Here is a 20,271-nt window from a genome sequence, read left to right on the forward strand (position 1 = left end):
TGATTGTCTGGCTTGTGGTGGCCTCCTGGGAATGAGCCAAGGACACGGAGCAGAGCGCCAGGGAGTTCCCGCCAGTGCACTCACCACCCACTCAGGAGCTGGTGGCAGCCAAGAGGCAACGCTGTGCCATTAAGGTGTTTGTCAAGAAGCTAAGCTGGGCATTGTGGGCGATCCTGAGGGCCCTTTTTAGACTGGCTGTAAGTGAAAAAGAAAAAAAAGAAAAAGAAAAAGAAAAAAAAAAACAACCCAGCGCTTGGAGGCAAACCAGAGCTAGAGCGGGGGGTGTAGCGTGACAGAGAGAAGCTCCCTAGCAGGCAGACACCCAGCTCCATTTCCTCTCTCTACTTGCTCGGCGATTTTGGATAAGTCATTTCTCCCTTCGTTGTTTTATCTTGCTCTTCTGCAAAATAAGCGTATTAAAGCAGATGGTTCCAAAGCATGTCGACCAGTGCCTTTTCTAGATACCTGAATGGTTAAGCCTTCAAGTTTGCAATTTTAAAAACTTAGCTATAACGGAGGTGGGCTCCTGGCAAGACTGGGACCTCAGCGGTATGGCTGGAGGAGGAAGCAGGGCTCTGGTGGGACAGGAGCTGGGGGACTGACAGGATGCTAGGGCTGATCTCTGAGACTTCGCCGCACCGTGATTTGGGTCACCGAAGATGGTGGCCCATCTCTTACCAGAGAGTGCAGGAGCGAGAACACAGACAACAGCACTGTAGAATGCTTACTACTGGCCAGAATCTGCTCAATGCTTTGCCTGCATTCCTTTCCTATTGCTGCTGAAACAAATGACCACACACTTAGTGGCTTAAAACATGGATTTCTCATCTTCTGGAGGTCAGAAGTCTGAAACAGGACTTACCAGGACTAAAAGGAAGGTCTCTGAAGGGCTGGCTTCCTTCTGGAGGCTCACGGGAGGATGCGTACCTGGCCTTTCCCAGCTTCTAGAGGCCTCCCACAGTGTGGCCATTCGTGTGGCCCCTTCCAGCATGGCGCACTCTGACGCTTGCTTCTGTCATCACCTCTCCTTCTCTGACTCGGACTCTCTTGCCTCCCTCTCACAAGGAACCTGTGATTAACATTGAGCCCACTTGGATGTTCTAGGCTAATCTCCCCACCTGAAGATCCTTCCCCTCATATCTATAAAGGCTCCTTTGCCACGTGAGTTCACACAGTCATGGGGTCCAGGGACTAGGCTGCAGCCATCTTTGGAGGGCCATTTTTTTCACCTACCACAGTGATCATCTCACAGGATCCTCCTCACAGCCTTCTTTTATCATCCTTTGCTTAATAAATGAAGAAAACGAACCTTAAGGAAATAAGGTCATTTGCCCAAGGACGCTCAGCCAGAAAGAGCAAAGCTAGGTAATATTTGGCATGTGGTGATATCTTGGTCCCAAGTGGCCTGTCTTTTCAGACAGGATCCTACCCAGCTCCCAGCTGTACAGGGACTAGAGTCTCACTCTCTAGAGAAGACCGGGAACCAGGCAGGGAATGTGAGACCTTGAGAAACAGATTAGGGTCATAGCAATCTCAGCTTGGGACCCAAGTGCCAGACAGGAAAACCGAGGCAGAAACCCAGATATGAGGATTGAGCTAACATAGCAATAGATGGGGAAGAATGATGTTAGACCACTCTTGATGCTGAGTTTTAAAATGCAGATTCCCAGTTTCCGGCCTCATGCAGTCCAGTTTAGTAGGGTCTAGGTTCAGAGTTAGGAATATGGACTTTTAACGAGTTCCCAGAACCCTGTGATGCTGACAGCCCATGACACATGAGGACTGTGCACTGAGCGACACAGCCTTGGTGATGGGGCTTAGTACAACGAGGTGTTTAAGTTGCCTGTCACCTCTCAGGAAAATAATAGTTGTTATTATTGCTATCTTTTACTGAGGACTTAATACCACGAGCTATGTTATTTCATCTCCACAACCACTCCACGAGGCACGTGCGAATGACACGAAGTGGTTGGAGAAAGTGAGCATAAGGGAGGTTGAATACTGTGCCTAAGGTCGTGCAACAAGTAGATGGAAGAATTAGAATCTGAACAGAGCATGGTTTGTCTCCAAAACGTATGTTCTTTTTTTTTTTTAATATTTTATTTATTTGACAGAGAGAAATCACAACTAGGCAGAGAGGCAGGCAGAGAGAGAGAGGAGGAAGCAGGCTCCCTGCGGAGCAGAGAGCCCGATGTAGGGCTCGATCCCAGGACCCTGGGATCATGACCTGAGCCGAAGGCAGAGGCTTTAACCCACTGAGCCACCCAGGCACCCCCAAAACGTATGTTCTTAACCACAACCCTACACGTCCTCTGGAGCTGCCTTACTCCTCACCGCTCAGCCAACCCCACATCAAGACCACTCCTGCCCACCTGCCCAGATGAGGAAACCAGTTCTCACTCTGAGTCGCAACCTGGGAGGCTACTGACTGAGGCCTCATGCTTTCTCTAAAACAAAATATAGGGTCGAACGGACCCTTACAGGATAGTCAAGGCAGCTCTATGTGGGATTCTTCTTATAGCAGAAGTTCTCAATCCAGGACAATTTTGCCCACTCTCAGGGAGACTTTCGGCAATTTCTAGAAACATTTTCTCGATTGTCACAGCTGAGAGGTTGTGCTACTGGTATTCTAGTTGAAGAAACAAGGGATTCTGCTTAACGTCCTACAGAGCACAGGACAGCCGCCCTGCAATGAAGAATGATCTGGCCCAAACTATCGGTAGTGCTGAGTTTGAGAAAGCCTGTTCTACAGCAAGTTCTGACCCCATGATTCTCCCTCCCCCCGAACACGTCCACTCGTTTTCATTCAATAAATATCCAAGCCAGGCCCTGTGCTAGGTGTGGAGGCGCTGTACTGGAGAAGACAGACTACGAGCCCTGGCCGGGCACTGTGCAGTCAAGAAGAGGTGACCAGTTGACAGCACGTGATGACAACAGTGCGTGATAAAAGTTGTGATAAGTTAAGGGGTCAAGGAAGGCCTCCCCAGAGATAGGAACGAGATCTAGATAGAAGGACCAATGTATGGAAGGGTCTGGAAGACTTGGAACACACCGGGAACACAGAGTGCTAGGTGGAGAATGGTAAAAGAGGCTGCAAAGGGAGTCGGGTCAAGTCATGAAGGCTCTTTTTTTTTTTTTTTTTAAACCACTTTACTGAGGTATAACTGACACCCAAAAAGCTGTGCATATTCAATGTAGGCAGCTTAATGAGCTGGGAGATAAACACCTGTGAAACCATCACCACAGTCTAGGCCATGAACAAGTCCATCCCTTCCAGGGGTTTCCTCCTGCCCTCATTGTTTATCACTATTATTTCATGCCAAGAACACTTAAGATCTGCCCTCTTAGCAAATTTTTTAAGTATATAGTACAGTATTGTTCATTCTAGGCCCTGTGCTGTACAGTAGATCTCTAGAACTTACTAACATTGTGAAACACTGTCCCCTTTGACTAACACCTCTTGTTCTCTCCCTGGAAAGTTCTTGGTGGAAAGCCTCTGAGGCCTTGGGGGAACACTTTGTGTTCCCTCTTCAGGTCTCTTGCCCAGATGTCACTTCCATGGGGCCACCTTCTCAGAACATCCTTTGTAAAACAGTTGTCCTATCCCTCTTAGCTCCTCAACTTGCTTTATTTTTCACAGCACATAGTGCCCCATGGTTCTTCCACTAGCCTGTAACTAGACATTAACAAGAATGTTTCTGTTTGCTGTTCTATCCCAGAGCCTAGCACACAGTGCCTGGTACATAGGAGTAGGACCTTGAATACTTACTGAATGAATGAGTGAGTGAATAAATGAATGGACAGAAGCACATCTGATATTTAGGAAGTAGAACCAATAGTTCTTTGGCAAAAGATGGATGTGGACTGTGAAGGAGAGGGTAGAGTCATGGGCCATATGAGGCTTCTGGTTGGATAACTGGGTACGTAATGGTGCCCTGGCACAGGGGTCACAGTAGAAGGGTACGGAACTCACTAGGATGTGAGATAAGACATTGCTCTTTGGAGTATGAGGGCACTTATTAGCTTTGTGACTCTGGATGGTTAGGTTACTTCTCTGAACCTGTTTCCTCATCTGCAAATCGGGGAGATTCCTACCTCGTGGGGTCATTGCATTCTAGAGTAATGCCAGGTATGTACCTGGCATTCTAACACAGTAGCGGTTATCATTGTTGCTGTAATTCGAACACCTCTGTTTCAAAGTTGTTTCCTATCAGCAGTCAAGATCTATGTCCTATCATCTCCTGTGCTGGTCTTAGGTCTGCCCTCTGGATCAGCCAGAATAAATCCTCTTCGTCTATAGCAAGTCAGCTTTATGAAGACTGGCATGTCCCCTGCAACTCCCCCTTCTCTAACCTAAACATCCCTCCTGCTTCCCTTCTAGTAGGACATGCTTCATATGAGTGGTTCCTTCATTCACCCAGCCACGCTCCCTTAGTCACTGTCCTTCTATGGGATGGGACCAGGACGTCTTATGAGTGTTGAGGTCATGCCTTCTTCCTGTTACTCACATCATTGTCCTAGACTATGACCTCAGCTACCCAAACTCTTTGATCGGGGGTCTTTCATTCTTTCTTCTTCATTCTAGCCCATGCTTCCAAATTGGACACCTCTTGCCTGGTCCTTCTTTGTGGGCTTCCCCTTGGAGCTTTCTGATAACACCTTCCAGCCCACTGCGATCCTGATCAAACATCCGATCCTAACCATTCTCCCGCTCCTTCTCCAGACCTGAGCAGTTGGCGTTGGCCGCACACCCAGACAGTGCGATGCTCCAGGATAGCCCTGGAGGCCATGCTGCTTTAGCGGATCCATCTTTCTCTCCTCCTCCACTGCTTTCTCTGTTCTCCAAGAGCAAACAGCAGCACCACCCGCTGATCCACTTCTTGCTGCCCCCAGCGCCACTTCTAATGTCACCACCGCCTCTGCTGTCTGCCGCTCTCTTCCCTCTCCGGGCCACGTTTCTTCTCCTTGTTATTTTCCGCTCTCTCCTTTGCCTGCCACTACTGAATATCTCAGCTCTGGCTTCTCAGGCACTTGAAATCCCGCCTTCTGGCCAGCAAACCAATCACACATACTGTCTGCCATCTCTACATCTTCGGTTCAGCCCCGCTATTTTGGTCCCTGCTCGCCACACTCTGAGATTTTTCTCACTTTCCTCTGGGTTTACACCTCTTTCAGCACTTAAAGGGTGACAGACACCCCAGAGTTGGTGAACTGAGCTATAAAGATCAGACTTCTGACATGACTGGTGATTGGTCAATAAATCTAGGTGTAAAAGGACGGAAGGTAGGTCATTGTGTTTAAACTGAATGGGCCTTTTTTTTTTTTCCTTTGGTGGATTTTATCTTTTTTTCCGATGGGACAATGGCGCTTATTGCCTCTTCAAGCAGGGAAGTCAAACCATGCTAGACTGAATTTCTGCAAATGTTTTTCTCGGCCTCTAACAGATACCAAGAATTGTGCTTGGTGTTTTTGTGTGTATTGCTCAGGAAGCCTTCGCAAGATGAAATCTCTTCCTTGGTACCCAGGCAATGCCTTCTGGACCAATTGTTCATTTGTTGGTTCATTCATTCATTCGTTCATTCATTTATTCATTTATTCATTCATCTAGTGATGATTTGTTGTGCCAGGCACTGTTCTGAGTGCTGTAACAGATACAAAAATAAATAAGACAATCTCTGCTCCTCCAGGTCTCAATCTACTGGGGAAAACATATCAACCGAATGGTTGATATTAGCATATCTACCGAACTCACTGTGGCATCTGCGTTTAGAGTGGCAGACAAGCAAAGCCCTGCAGGAGTAAGGAGGGTGCCTGCCAGTTCTGCAGGGAGACTTACGGAAGATTTACCAAGAGAGGTAACATTTCAGCTAGACCCTGAAGGATGAGTTTGCTAACACACATAAAGAGAATGGGCTTGGAAAGCAGCAGGAACAGCCTGAGAGTATGCAAGGGCAGGGGCTATTTTGGAATAGGTATGGCTGAAGCATAGAAGACGTGCACCAACACGAGGAGCTTCTGCCCAGAGAGGTCAAGAGGGACTGCGTGGGTCACACAGTAGCAGAAGCAAGTGAGTGGCAGGGACTGGGTTAAACAGAAGTTGGAATTATCTGGTCCCTAGCCTCGTAGCCTCTCACACACGCATTCATGTACATACACACATGCAGGTCTAATCTCAATGCCCCGTTCCCTAGTTTGGAGCTGTCCTTTGACCAGCCCTTCCCCTCCCGTTTTCCTTCTTAGGGGTCTGCCCCTGAGCTCTGAGGATAGTTTCCAGTGAATCTGGGAGGGAAGCAGAAGCATAGTTTAGAGAAGGCTGATCCATTCTCGTGTTTCGGCCTGATACAGACATTTGCCTAGGACCTGCCTAGGATCCTTAGGTCTTAGCTCCCGATGCTGCTGAGCTAGACTCTGTGACCTTCATAGCACATCCTATGTGGCCCCTGAGTGGCTCCTTGCTCGAGTAGCCCAGAAAAAGAGCTGGGTAAACCAGGTTGCCATTTACTGAGGAGGAGCTATTTTCAATTCCCCCAAGTTGTCAAAGGCTGGAGTAGGTTTATGCCCAGAGTTCCCTGTTCCTTATCTCTTACCATAAACAGTAATAAGGGCAGGAGGGGAGAAAGTTCTGAATTCCTGTGCTAGTTCAGAGGAACTCCTCAGTTGGCTCAAAGAACTCAGTTGGCTGCCTGGTTTGTCAGTGGTATCCGTCCAAAGATCCCCAGCCATTTCCCAAATGCCATAATTCATCTTAGTTGGGTTTCCAGAGTGTAAACTCCACAGATAAAGAGGAATTCCATTTATTTTAGATTTGTACCACACCTCTTTCTGGAAGGGTTTGAGACAGCTTACAGGTTGAGACGAGGGTTGTAAGTAAGACTTTTAAGGATGAAACATAACTTGGTGGTGGGAAAGATGAAAAAAGTAAGTTACTTCCAGGTCTCACCATGTTTCATATTTAAGCCATACATTTGGCTGATGGATTCTTGGGGGGAAAGGCCAAGAGGGAAAACCCCTGGGTCACCCAGTGTCCACTTTCTGAATCCAGAAAACATAACCTCCTGCAGGGAAAACATTTTCATCAAGCTAAAGCTTGATAGAAAGCGACTGTATTTGGGCCTAAGAAAATTGAGTGAGGGTGAAGAGTATGCAATTCAAGCCAGCTGTCAGTTCTCCACTGAGCAGTGCTCCAGATGCTGTGGGAGAGATGGTCACGGCCACCTGCCACCTAGGGGCAAGCAGACTTGACCGTGACACCTGCTGCCCTCCACAGGACCCATTAGGACTGGCTCTTGGTCCAGGGAGAATGTGGGAGGGTGGGATGACTAGATTTCAAAAGCCAAAGGAGTCAGAGACCAAGTTTTCCATGTTGAGTTTGCAAAAGATACCAGAGATACCATCCCCAGCAATAGCAAACACCTTTGCGTGATTATGTGTCAAGGAATTTGTTCATTTTATCTTAACAGTAATCCTGTGGAGGAGGAATTACGGTTCACATTTTACACACTAGGAAACTGAAGTTCAGTTTGCCTGGCATCACATGGCCAGCGAGCAGAGAAGTCAGGATTTGATCTCAGAACTGGGTACCTCTTTCCCACCATACGCCTTGTTTATTCAACCCAAGAATTCTTCACTGAGGTTTCCATTAAAAAAGGGAACCTAATGTACCATTCTGGCTGAAAGGATGCAGTGCGGGGATGTAATGTTTCGATGGCATGATTTAACCTGGGGGTAGCAGCTGGAGCACCAGGATGAATAGTGGGTAACTTAGCTGTGCTGTCGTGTCCATTTCTAGATGATTTACTTGAGCTTTTTGGCTGATCCTGGGCCACAGTCAGAGTCACAAGTGATTCTCTGTAATTTGCCCACTTTGTGAACAGCTAATAACATATCATCTCCCTCCACATCCTCCTCCTTCTCCTCTCCTCTCCTCCTCCTCCTCTCATCACCACGCTCCCCTCCCCCAATTCTTCATTATTGCAAACCCCTCTCAGAATGCGCCATGCTCCCCTCCCACAATTGCTCATACTGTATGCCTCAACACTGCTTCAATCCCTCTTGGCCTGGGAGCCTCCCCTGAGTTCCCCTCGCTCCCGGTCCCCACCCCCATGTAGAGAAGATCCATCTCTCTTGTTCTCCCATAGAACCCTGTACACACCTGACTTTGAGGGCTGTGTTTTCATGGTGGGTTTACTTGTGGGGCTGTGAGCTCCTTAGGCATCTTTTTATCCCCAGAGCCTTGCACAGGCCTGGAATGCAGTGACTGCCCAGTTATGTTTGTTGAGCAGATATGAGGAGCAGCACTGGGTATCAGGCACCTCCGGGCGCTGGATGAAGAGAGACAAGTAGAATACAGACCCTTCCCTTAAGGCACTTAGAGTCTGACAGGTCAGATAACGATTAGAACCCAGTACTATAAGGTCTGTACTATCTATAATGGGGGATTGAGGGAGCACAAAAGAGGAAGAAAATGACTTAGTTTTGGGGAGGGTGAGGGAAGTCTTCTGGAGGTAGTAATTTATGAGTGGAGCCTTAAAATAATGAAAGATTTTCACCTAAGGAGTATGCCAGGGCCAGGGAAAAACATACAAAAGCAGGAGAGAGAGTCAGTGTTTGAAAAAGTGCAAAAGTTTTGATATCTTGTGCCATAATTTGGAGTGAAAGACACATTCTAGGTCTCAGTATGGAGGTGGTAAGGCTGTCATGCTGTTGTAGAGGTTAAGACTTTATTGTTCTGTTTTGTTTTTAATCAGTCAGCTGCATTTATCGCAAGGCAATAAAGATGTTATAGTCACCTTAGATGAAAAAAATAATAACTTATTTATAGTTTCTGGTCTGCTTCCTTCCCTGGTTTGCTTTGACTTGTAATGATAGACACATCCACAATAAGACTGTTGGTATAGAAACAAGAAGCAAAAATCACAATGGGAATAATATTGTTTTCTAAGTTCTTTCTCCTTCCCTAAATCACACGGTGTGCAGGGTAATTCTCGAGGATGGGCTGAAGCGTCCATCTGACTCAGAGACCAGCATGGGGGGGTGCTCCTGTGAATGCTGGTGGGTTCAAGAGACCCATGGGGGTTTCCCTCATTTTCCAACTGATGCCACAGCTATTTCCCAGTGCTCTGGTTTCTTCAGGCTTCCATCCCCGCATGCCTGTCAGTGGGAATAGACATCTCTACTTTGCTGTCTTCTGGAGTCATTGTCTGTTTGAGTTTCTTCTTTCAAGTTACTTTCCGACATTCTTGCCCTTTCAAAGTGTTCCTCCCCTTTCTAAATGACTCCATGCCTAAAACATAGAAAACAGAAATGCTCCCCCATGATCCCCGAATGGAGGATGCTCCTGGTTAATTCTTTTTTTATTTAAAAAAATATTTTTGACATCATTTCAGACTTCTGGAGAACTTTTCCAGAATAGGACAAAGAATTCCTGAATACCCTTCACCTGGTTTCCCCAATTCTTAGTGTTTTACTACATTTGTCCCCCGCCCCTCCTCTCCCTCTCTCTTTTCTGAATCTGTTTAAGAAAAAGTTGCAGAGGGGGAACAGGTGGTGGGTAATAGGGAGGGCACGTTTTGCATGGAGCACTGGGTGTTGTGAAAAAATAATGAATACTGTTACGCTGAAAAAATAAATTAAAAAAAAAAAAAGAAAAAGTTGCAGACATCATGCGCCATTATATAAGCCAAAATACTTCAGTGGATATTTTCTAAAAACAAGAAATTCTCTTACATAACCATGCGATTATTTTTTTATTTTTTAATGTGTGCCCATCTATGCTTTTTTCCTATGCATGCATTTATGTATTTATATTTAAATTAAATAATGCATTATTTTGCTTATATGTACTTACAATGGCTTGCTCTTTTGGAGGGGTTAGCGATAAAGCCTGTATATAATCTCAGGTCAATAAGGATTCTATAACATGATTCTTCAGCCAACTCTGACGTTCGACACAGCGGTTCTGGAGCGCACATTTTAACAGGCTGCCCTGCTTCAGAGAAGAAGCATTCTTATGCTCATGCATGTCTAGTTACATTTCAGCGGAAACCACTGCATAAGGAAGTAAAGAGGCAGGGTACCAGCCAGTCTTGAATGCAAATTTAATCTTTTATTCTGTAGCCAGTAGAGAGCCCATGAACACTTCATGGCCAGGGAGCCAGCGAGAGCTGGGTTTTCTGGAGACTAGCTTACCAGTGCGTGTGCAGGAGGGAACGAAGGAGGAAGCAATCAGAGCATGAATCCATAGGTCCCTTCAGTAAAAGGATCCCGAGTAGATCGGAGCCTTCTGCATGATGATGCGTCTTTCTCTTTCCCGTGTCTTTCAGAACTGGCTAAAGTCCTATGGCTACCTGCTGCCCTCGGACTCCCGGGCACCCGCGCTGCACTCAGGGAAGGCCTTACAGTCAGCAGTCTCCACTATGCAGCAGTTTTATGGGATCCCCGTCACGGGGGTGTTGGATCAGACAACAATCGAGTAAGATCTGCGTAGGCCATCGTGCCCTACTTTCCAGACTTACATTTGGGTTCATATTGGTCACGGCCCCCGTGTATATACCATGCCCATCCTGCCTGCCTGTCTTTCACTCCTGCAGTATCATGAGTGGGTACCCCAAGGTGCCCTTGCCTATGTGGGGCGGGGGGGGGGGGGCTCGGCCCTAAATTTGCGGTGTGACCTTAACCCTTCTGGACCTCAGTTTCCTTATCAGCACAATGAGCAGTTTTGTGAGACGGGGTCTTAAATCTCCCCTGACTCTAATAGCTTTTGGCTCTCTGAGTCACCGCTCTGGCTTTCCCGAAGACGTACACATCTCCCTTGGTACAAACAACTCCAGAATGATAACGAGTTGGCAACTCGTTCCACTTTTTCCATTTTTCAAATATCACTGAATGCCTACGTGTGCCAGGCACTGGACTTGATCCTATGAGCCCTGCCCTCCAGAGGCTCACCACGCCATGAAAAGGGCAATCATCTGGCTGCGCCAGTCTAGAACGAAGAAGGAAACACGAATTTTCAGGGAGGTACTCCAGAGAAGCCAGACCATGAGCTTGGTTGCGTTACTCGGGGGGAGTACAAAGAGGAGGAAGAGACAGAGTGATAGGAATGGAACTCAGGGTGGGGGCTGGAAAGGAGCAGCCAGAGAAGTAGAGGAAGCCGGGGGTTCTGTGTCCCGGGGCAGAAGGAGAGCACGGTCAGTGGGTCTGGCTGCTGCAGAGCAGTTAGGAGACAGAAGAGCACGGGGGGCGAGTCTAGCAGGGAGGAGACCAGTGCAGGCTCTGTGAACCGGTGGAGACAAGGTCTGACTGCAGTGGGGAGGAGCGCAGGAGGGAAGTCGAGGTGGCAAGTGGAGGCAAAACTTGCTAGAAGCCTGACAGTGAGGGAGGAGTAGAGGGTAGCTAGAGGTGGATGGATTTTTGTTGGTTGGTTTGTTCGTTTGAAGATAGCAGAGAATTAAGCATCCTTACGTTTGTTTGAGAAGTAGCCTTGAAAGTCATTGACGCTGCACAAGGAAAGTCATTGCCACCACAAAGCCATGGCAGCGAGCTGGGGGAGGGTCCCAAGGAGACAAAGAGGGCTGGGGGTCCTGAGCCCAGGTAGCAGCAGGGAGCAGGGCCCCAGGGCGGGGTGCAGGGAGGTGGTAGGTGAGGGCGGATCCAGGATCCATCCACCCTGGGCCTGAGTCACCCCCAGGAGACTCATCTTTCTGGGCCTCAGCTTGTTCACATGCAAAGGGGAGCACTGGATTACGGGTCTCCAATTCTAGATCCCATTTTTCTAAGCTGTTAAAATTGGGTTGAGTCTGAGGTTTTCTGATCTTCTAATTCTGTACAGACATTTTCTAGTCCTCGGGTTCTCTGATTGCGAGATTGTGAACTTCGGAGACAATACATTTCACTGCTGCGATGATGGCGTGGGGACGGTGGATGCCGTGGCCCTGTGGCCTCTGGAGGCAGCCGGTTACAGAGAGCCCCGCCGTATTCAAAGCAGAGGTTATTTTGAGGGCTTTGTGCGGGCCTTGTGGCAGTGCATCCTGGGGCAGGAGCGCTGGTGTCTCTGCTGAGGCACCACCTGGCCTTGGGTTTTACTCTGTTCCAGAAAGCCCCAGGCCTGCTGGACAGGGTTCAGAGAGTGGCAGGTGGACCAAGAGAGGAGGAGGTGGAGGGAACGAGCTGGGGGAGGAGGATGGCATCTCCCACGTGCGGGTCTGCCCCCACGTCTTTGTAGGAAGGCAGGGAACGCGGTCTTAGAGGCACGACAAGGGAGAAGGAGCACACACTTCATCCCAGACCTGAGTGGGGAGGCTGTTTGGTGGGGTAGAATTTAGAGACCTTAGTTTCTATTCTAGTTCTGTGACCTTGGCAGTCACTGCCTTTCTCTGGGCCTGTTTTCTTCCCCGGGGGGCCCTTCCAGGCCTACCTCAGCCTTGCTGTCGCACAGGTGACTCCTGGTTCTTCCTAAGGACCATCAGGGAAAGGAAGCCAGAGCAGCCATTTAAAAGTACTACTTTTTGAGTGCCTACCTCGGAAAATGTCACCCATTCCTTCATTCAGCATATCCTCCAGCCCAACCTTTTGCTAAGCCTGAGGAAAGAAAAGCCCTAGCTTCTACTGTTTTGTTTTGTTTGTTAACTTGCATGAATTACTCGCTCATTTACTCATTCAACTAAGTTCCTGTCCTGCCTCAACAGCTGTATTCTGCAAGTTACTCAATTTATGTGTATCTTTTCACTCCTCTGCAAAAATGAGGATAAATAATTTCTGGTCACCTCACAGAGCTGTTTTGAGAATCCAAAAAAAAAAAAAAAAAAAAGTCTTTAAAAGAACGCCAAACTCTGTAAAAATTAGACACGTTTGTACCAATACGTGATATTGTTATTATTGTGTTTTTTAGCATTGATTTCTGAGTAGAGGCACTCAAGGCAACAGGAAGCCTGCAAAGATGAGTAAGACCTGGTGAAGTCCCTTGGGAGCCTTTTACTATTTGGTGACAATAGTCTCTGTTTCCTCTTCTCTATATTGCCCATGGCAACGGCTTTCAGCAGCTCCCCAGGAGGTGGCCTGTTGGCCCTTCCAGCAATCTCCAGCTGTGGTTTAGTGAGTTGGTCATTAGGCCAACACGAGGACATAAAATGCAAGGTTGGCCTGGGCCCCAATCAACTATGATCTTCAAAAATCTCCCACCCCGCCCTCTTTTTGATACCCCAACCATGCCCCAGGCTCGTGGTTCCCTAATGTCATTTAACCCCGACAACAGTTATTGGGATTCACTTAGTTCTAGGCACTGGGCTAGCTCCTGGGGACACGATGATGAATACGATGCTGTTCCAGTCCTCAAAGAATCTGCCATTTGTTAGAGGCGATACACTAATAGATTTAAAATCACAACACAGCGAATGAACTACAGCAGAGAATTCTGTTCCAAGCCCTACAGGTGTTTAGCCACTTTCTGAACAGCTCTAGTGAAAGGGAATTTGCTGTCTTAGGAGCTACGCCAGTCTGCTGCTGGGAGGTTCTGATTCATTCTCTGATTCATTCAGCAAATCATTAGCAAACATCTTCTGAGTTAGGCACTGCACAGGCAAGGTTCCTAAGTTCACGGAACTTGGAATCTGCTAAGAGAGACAAAGAATAAACAAAAAAGCTAATATATGATATAGTTTCAGGCGATGATCAATGCTATGAAGAAACCATATCCTACGGATAGCCGTCGGATGGGGGGGGGCTATTTCAAAGGAGGTGGGCAGGGAAGTCCTCTTTGAAGGGGTAACATTTGATCAGAGACCTTAAAGAAGTATGGAACAGATCATGCTGAGAAGAAGAGCATTGTAAGCAGAAGAAACAAAGACCCTGAAGTGGGAATCATCTTGGCCTGTGCCAGGCCCAGCAAGAAGGCCCAATGTCTGGGAGCCCAGTGTAGGGGGCGGCAGGCGGGGCCTTCCCCTTGAAGAGGCCTCAGGGCCTAGATCATGTGTATCCCTGCAGGCCGACATAAGGAGTTTGCATTCATTCTAGGTGTTTGGGGACATCATTGGGGGGTTTTAAAGCAGGGAGTGAGGTGACCTCATCCCATTTACAGGGTATTTCTACATAGACTAAGGCTTGCTACAACCTAAGAACAGCGAGAGCAAGAATTCTCATGTTGTCGATGGGGAAACTGAGGTTCACAATAATTCACAATAAAAGGGCTCCCACGATGAGGGGTGGAGCTGGAACTATCAAGCCCATGCCTCTGAGCCCCAGGCTCGAATGCAGCCCCGTAATCAGTAATCAGTGATGAGTGAAGGAATCAAAAATCAGTCGTGAGTGAAGGAGTCGCATAACCAGTGTGGGTCCTGTCCTGCGAGGGAGCCCATCAGAGCCAGGGCCCCCAATCCAGGGCGCAGGAGCACACGGCCATTTCGACCAGGACTGGGAACCCTGCCTGGCCTTCCTAGAGTGCTGGGTGACCACAGCATGTGCATGTGTGTCCTCTCTGCCCAGGTGGATGAAAAAGCCCCGCTGCGGTGTCCCCGATCACCCCCACTCGAGCCGCAGGCGGAGGAACAAGCGCTATGCTCTGACCGGACAGAAGTGGAGGCAGAAACACATCACCTACAGGTGCTTACCTCCCTCCCCCTTTCCTGGCTTTGGCTCCACCCGCTCCTGCTGTAGGTGGTGGGTGTGTGATGGGGGTGAGAGCCAGGTATGCCCGCATCAGGACCCGGTGTGGAGGGACTATGATTTCGTCCCCTGGTGGCTTCCAGAGGATGCTATGTCTCCAACTTCAGGTGTGTTTGGTCCTTTGGGGGCTCATTAGTTGTGTCCTGCTTAGAGTCCTACAGTTCTTAGAAAGTGGGGTATGGATTGTTCAGCAGCTTTCTGCTGTGATAAAAATCCAGGGCTGCACGCACTCTCCCTGTCCCTGCTTGCCAAACCCCACTCACTCCCTTTGATCTGTGTCCCTTCTCCACTGAGTCCCCATGGACGTTGCCTGAATGTCCCAGCACAGTTCCAGTTGTCTCCTAAGGGAACTGAATCACAACAACGTCGCTCCTGAACTGTCTGGGGAAACCAAGGGTAGAGGAGGATCAGTTCCCAAGTCAGATCAGTGACCGGGGACAGGGGTGATGGAGCCCAGCACAGCGGACTCAGACAGCACAATTCAGAGTGGGGCTGAGGCCAAGACCAGGCATAGAGCAGACTCAGATGGGCTCTAGTTGGCACCTCTCAAGCCCCTGACTCCATCTAAGGTAGATGCCCTGGGGTTAGGGGTAGGACCTAAGACAGAGATCCCTCAATTTAAAAAATAATAAAAAATAAAGATTTTATATGTTTATTAGAGAGAAAGAGAGCACAAGTGGGGGTGGGGAAGCAGAGGGAAAAGAAGCAGGATCCTTGCCAAGCAGGGAGCCCGACTCAGAGCCCAATCCCAGGACCCTGGGATTATGACCTGAGCCAAAGGCAGACACTTAACTGAATGCACCACCCAGGCACCCCTAAGAGAGAAATTCTTTTTTTTTTTAAGATTTTATTTATTTATTTGACAGACAGAGATCACAAGTAGGCAGAGAGGCAGGCAGAGAGAGAGGGAGAAGCAGGCCACCCGCTGAGCAGAGAGCCCGATGCGGGGCTCAATCCCAGGACCCCGGGATCATGACCTGAGCTGAAGGCAGAGGCTTAACCCACTGAGCCACCCAGGTGCCCCTAAGACAGAAATTCTTAAAACTGAAGAATGAAGGGCTCTTCTGCTAATGAACTATAAAGACTAGAACTTGATTTTTTTCCAGAAATCTGACAAGAGAAGGAAACCTAAGAAGAATCTGGGTTAGAAACTCGATAGACTCTTAAGGTATCCTAAAGAAGTAGAATGAATCAAGAGAAAGAACAGGCTTCTAACCCTAACTTCTATCATTGACCTCTCTGGGCCTCAGTTTCCTTACCTATAGAATGGGTGAATAATCCTTACCCAGGTGTTCATGGGGCAGAGCACCCAGTAGTGATGCCCTGTATGGAGAAGCATTCAATATGGCTCTTGTAACCTTAAATCACTAAATCTTTAACTGACAAAATCAGATACCACTGTATACCAACTTCCCAGGTCAACAAGCAATAGTTGGGTAATTGGTACCAAATATTTGTGAAAGGGATGTTTGACTTAAACTCTCCACTGTTTAAATATTTCTGTAACTTTTATAAATACCTTTTATGTATTAGGAGAAAAACTTAAAATTTTGAAAATGCTGTTCCCCTCCCCCTTTCTTTCCTGCACATTGGAATGGAATTCTGTATTCAACACAAGCTTTGTGAGAGGTCAAAATATAAGACCTCAATTAATGCCCTGGGGTTAGGGGTAGGACCTAAGACACTAAGACTAAGACCTAAGACACTGAGACTGAGTCGGGGGTAGGGACCCAATGGCTTCACCCAGCCTCTTCTTCAATGCCAGAGGTAACTCAGCAGAATCCTAGGGTTCAAAATTTGGAGACGACTGGTCCATATTGTCTCTGGTATCCTTTTATCTTGCAAAGCTCTGACTCTGACGGTTCCTCCCTACTGACTCTCCCCTCTCTCACCAGCATTCACAACTACACCCCGAAGGTGGGTGAGCTAGACACACGGAAAGCGATTCGCCAGGCTTTCGACGTCTGGCAGAAGGTGACCCCGCTGACCTTTGAAGAGGTGCCATACCATGAGATCAAAAGTGACCGGAAGGAGGCAGACATCATGATCTTCTTTGCTTCTGGTTTCCATGGCGACAGCTCCCCATTTGATGGAGAAGGGGGATTCCTGGCCCACGCCTACTTTCCTGGCCCAGGGATCGGAGGAGACACTCACTTTGACTCCGATGAGCCGTGGACACTAGGAAACGCCAACCATGATGGTAAGGCCATGAGGGGAACGGGGTCAGTCCTAGATTGCTCAGTTGTCAGGGAAAGATGCCCCAGGGAAGAGCTTGGGATGCCGTAGATGAGTTTCCTGTTCTGGAGCTTTGTGTCCAAGAGCTAAGAACCTAGGAGGGTGGAAACTGAGGTCTCTGATAATGTTCAACACTGGCCCATCCATGCGGATGGATCAGATCACTTAGTAAATGGTCTAATGTGGGGTCAGTCCAGAAAGAGGGGTTAGGCCATGAACAGGAGGAGGAAGTCATGGATCAGAGGCTGGAGAAAAAGGTAAAAATGTCATTCAAGTGGAAAGTGGGGTCTGAAAGTGGTAGTGCCTGGCCTGGCTGCTAAGGGCTTCAAAGGCCATCATTCAAGGTGACATGACTCTCTCTCCTTTATGTCAACTTCATGGGTGAATAATAGACCCCATAATCATTCTAGTAGCCTTGGGTAACTTGCTTTTCACCCCCGTAACTCAATGGGTGTTATACGGAGCCACAGTCATATTGTACAGTGCGAGTAACAATACTCTTGAGCTTCCAAAATCATTCCTCATCAGTATTTACTCCCAAGGCACTTGCTTAGTAAGTAGGCAAGTGGACATCATTATGGCCATTTTTAAGATAAAGGGCTTGGAGCTCAAACGGCGCAGCTGGTAAACCAGCAGCGCAAGGGCTCAAAACACAGCCCAGCCACTCTGTGGCTCTGTGACTAGAGGCAAACGATTCCCTCTCAGTATCCTCGCATATAAAAACAAGGGACTGGACGAGGTGATCTCTAAGCCCTCTTCCAACACTAGTGCATGTTACACGTGATACACAGCCCAAGGAAGAGGATACCCAAACATTCAAACAAAAAAGACATGGTCTCTGCCCTCTGATAGTCCACAGTTGAGTGGGGAAGACACATGTGCATAAGCAACTCTGTCACAAAGCAAACCACTGAAGGAGGTAGCGGAAGTACCAGGAAAATAAGAAGAGGCAGAGGGTGTCTGGAGGAGAAAGGGATAGAGGATTCTGACTTCGAGATGAGAATAGATAATGATTAGCATGTTGAGATTCCAAGGCCTGTTTCAAGTGCTTTTCACATACTATGTAATATGTATATATCATTATCATCATCCCCATTTTCCAGATAGGTAAACTAAAGTCTGTAGAAACATTAAGTAGTCTTCCTACAGTCCCATAGGTGGTAAATGGTGAGATGAGGCTTTGAACCTGGGCATTATGACTCTGGGGCACATACTCCTTTCTTTCTTCCTTTTTTTTTTTTTTTTTTAAGTAACCACTGCCCCCAATGTGGGGCTCAAACTCATGATCCTGAGATCGAGTTTCGTGCTCTAATGACTAAGCCAGCCAGGCACCCCTGGAGCACATACTCTTAGCTACCAAGCTAAGCTCCCATGGTTCTCAAACTGCAGGGCACACCAGAATCGTCCAGAAATCTTTCTAAAGAATGCCCATTCCAGGTTCCAGGCCCCTAACCTCTTGCTACTCTGATTCTTTGATTCTGGGGTCAGGCCTGGGGATCTGCGCTTGGTGTAATGCTCCAGGAACCTCTGATGTAGGCGTCCCTCACCTCGAGAAATACTGCCTTGGTCCCCAGAGTTTCCCCTCACTTGCCTGGTCATAAGAATCCCCTGAGATCCTTGTTAGAAACAGATTCCTAGGCCCTTCCCCTGGGCATTCTGATTCTTAAACTTAGGTACAGCCGGGAAACACGGGGCGTTCTTTTCCCTTAGCTGTGCTCAGGCTGAGAGCAGACTCCTACAGGCCCCGTTCCTCAGGCGTTCAGTCTGGTGTCTGGGGGTGGGGAAAGTCTCTTTGAGAACATTTCAGATCATTGCGTGGATCAGGGATCAGCAACTCTTGGCTTATCTGTCAAAGCGTGACTCGGCCAAGGCTCAGCCTTGGCAAAGACAGGAAAGTGTTAAATTTCTCTTTGTCCCTTGCCCTCTTCAAATGTTGGTCCTCTTTCCTATCCAGCGCCATTTCTTCAGGCCTGATACCCCCTTCCTGACGTCCTGGGTGTGCTTCCTGGCTTTCTAAACCTCTATTTTTCTCACCTTCTTCTTCTTGAATCAGTGTCCAGGAAGGGCTGTCTGTGCTACCTGATAAAGTGCGAGGAGAAGAAATTAACGTTTTTGAGCCCTGTTATGTGCCCGGCATGGTTAGCTGACAAGATTTTAGTTCTAGCCCTGATGGAGACAAATGAGTTCTTAAAGGGATGTTGGCTAGAGGAGGCACAGGGAGGACACTCCTAATAACTCTGCCTTCCCCTTCCCAGCTCTGGGGTTTCTACGGCCTGCCAGCCCTCCTTGCTGTTGGAGACCTTGTGTCCCATCTCAAAATCCCACGAACTTCTGGTGGTGTGTGCGGGAAGGAGCTGGGACCTGTGGATGGGCACAGTCCCAGCTTCTCTTGCCTGTCCTACCCCATCCTGATCACACACCAATTGTGATAGACCGTCCCAGATGGCCAGTGTCTTCTCTGGATAAGAGTCAGAACTTTCCTGTGCTCTGGAAAGCCAAGCACGAACTTGTTCAGTGCAGCCCCTGACCTTAGCAACAGGCCCCTGACAGGTGAACTGGAACACAGCAGGTTGCCCTAGGACAGTTTCTGGAAGGAGATGAGAGGATTTATGGAGCCAAGATTTATGGAGCACCCGTATATTATCTTGTTTAAATACCACATAAATCCAGCGAGGGAGTATGTGGAGCCTCCCGGGAACTTTGTGTTTATTGGCTTTCTTCTCTCTTCTAAATTTCCATCACGGAAAACTTCAAACTCACGAAATAAGGGAGAATGATAATATGAACCCCCAGGTGCCCACCACCTTGTTTCGCCCATTCCCCATGTGATGTCTGCGCCATCTCACCTACTCTCCCCCTGCCCCTTGTGTTTCCTGGCTGACATATTTTAAAGAAAATCCTTGGCACAATATCACGTCACCTGTAAATACTTTAGGACATACCTCTAACGGGTTATGTTTTAACCCAACCACAAAACCATTATCAAACCCAACAAAATTTTCAAGAATTTCTTAAAATCCAATTCCCGGTTTGGGTCCATTTTCCCAGAATTATCTCAAAAACGTCTTTAACAGCTGTTTGCTCACAGCTGGACCCAGACAATAGCCACATGGCGCACACCGTTGACATCTCGTAAGCCATTTCCATTCACAGCCATCAGCTCACCTCTCCACCCGCAACCCCATTGAAGAAACCGGGTCACTTGTCCCAAGCACAGTTATTTGGCTTGATGGGATTCAGATTCACTTTTAACGCATCTCCCTTCCTCCCATAGCCTGAATATTGGTCATTAGACCTGCACGCCTGACTAGACTCACTTTGGGGCAAGAGCGTCCTAAGTGGCGGGTGTCGTCCTGCCCTGGGATGCTCTGCTGTCCCACC

The 20,271-nt window shown here is 48.0% G+C and overlaps 1 protein-coding gene across 1 annotated transcript in view; it reads left to right on the top strand.

The window, feature by feature from the left end:
- MMP24 (matrix metallopeptidase 24) overlaps positions 1-20,271 on the top strand; it is a 47,880-nt gene that overhangs the window by 13,016 nt on the left and 14,593 nt on the right. Inside the window, exons 3-5 of the mRNA XM_045980573.1 lie at positions 10,323-10,471; positions 14,476-14,592; positions 16,551-16,855. Coding sequence (XP_045836529.1) covers positions 10,323-10,471; positions 14,476-14,592; positions 16,551-16,855 — 571 coding nt within the window. The remainder of the gene's footprint in view (positions 1-10,322; positions 10,472-14,475; positions 14,593-16,550; positions 16,856-20,271) is intronic.

This window comes from Meles meles, chromosome 16 (genome assembly GCF_922984935.1).
Source record: "Meles meles chromosome 16, mMelMel3.1 paternal haplotype, whole genome shotgun sequence".
Classification (NCBI taxonomy): Eukaryota; Metazoa; Chordata; class Mammalia; order Carnivora; family Mustelidae; genus Meles; species Meles meles.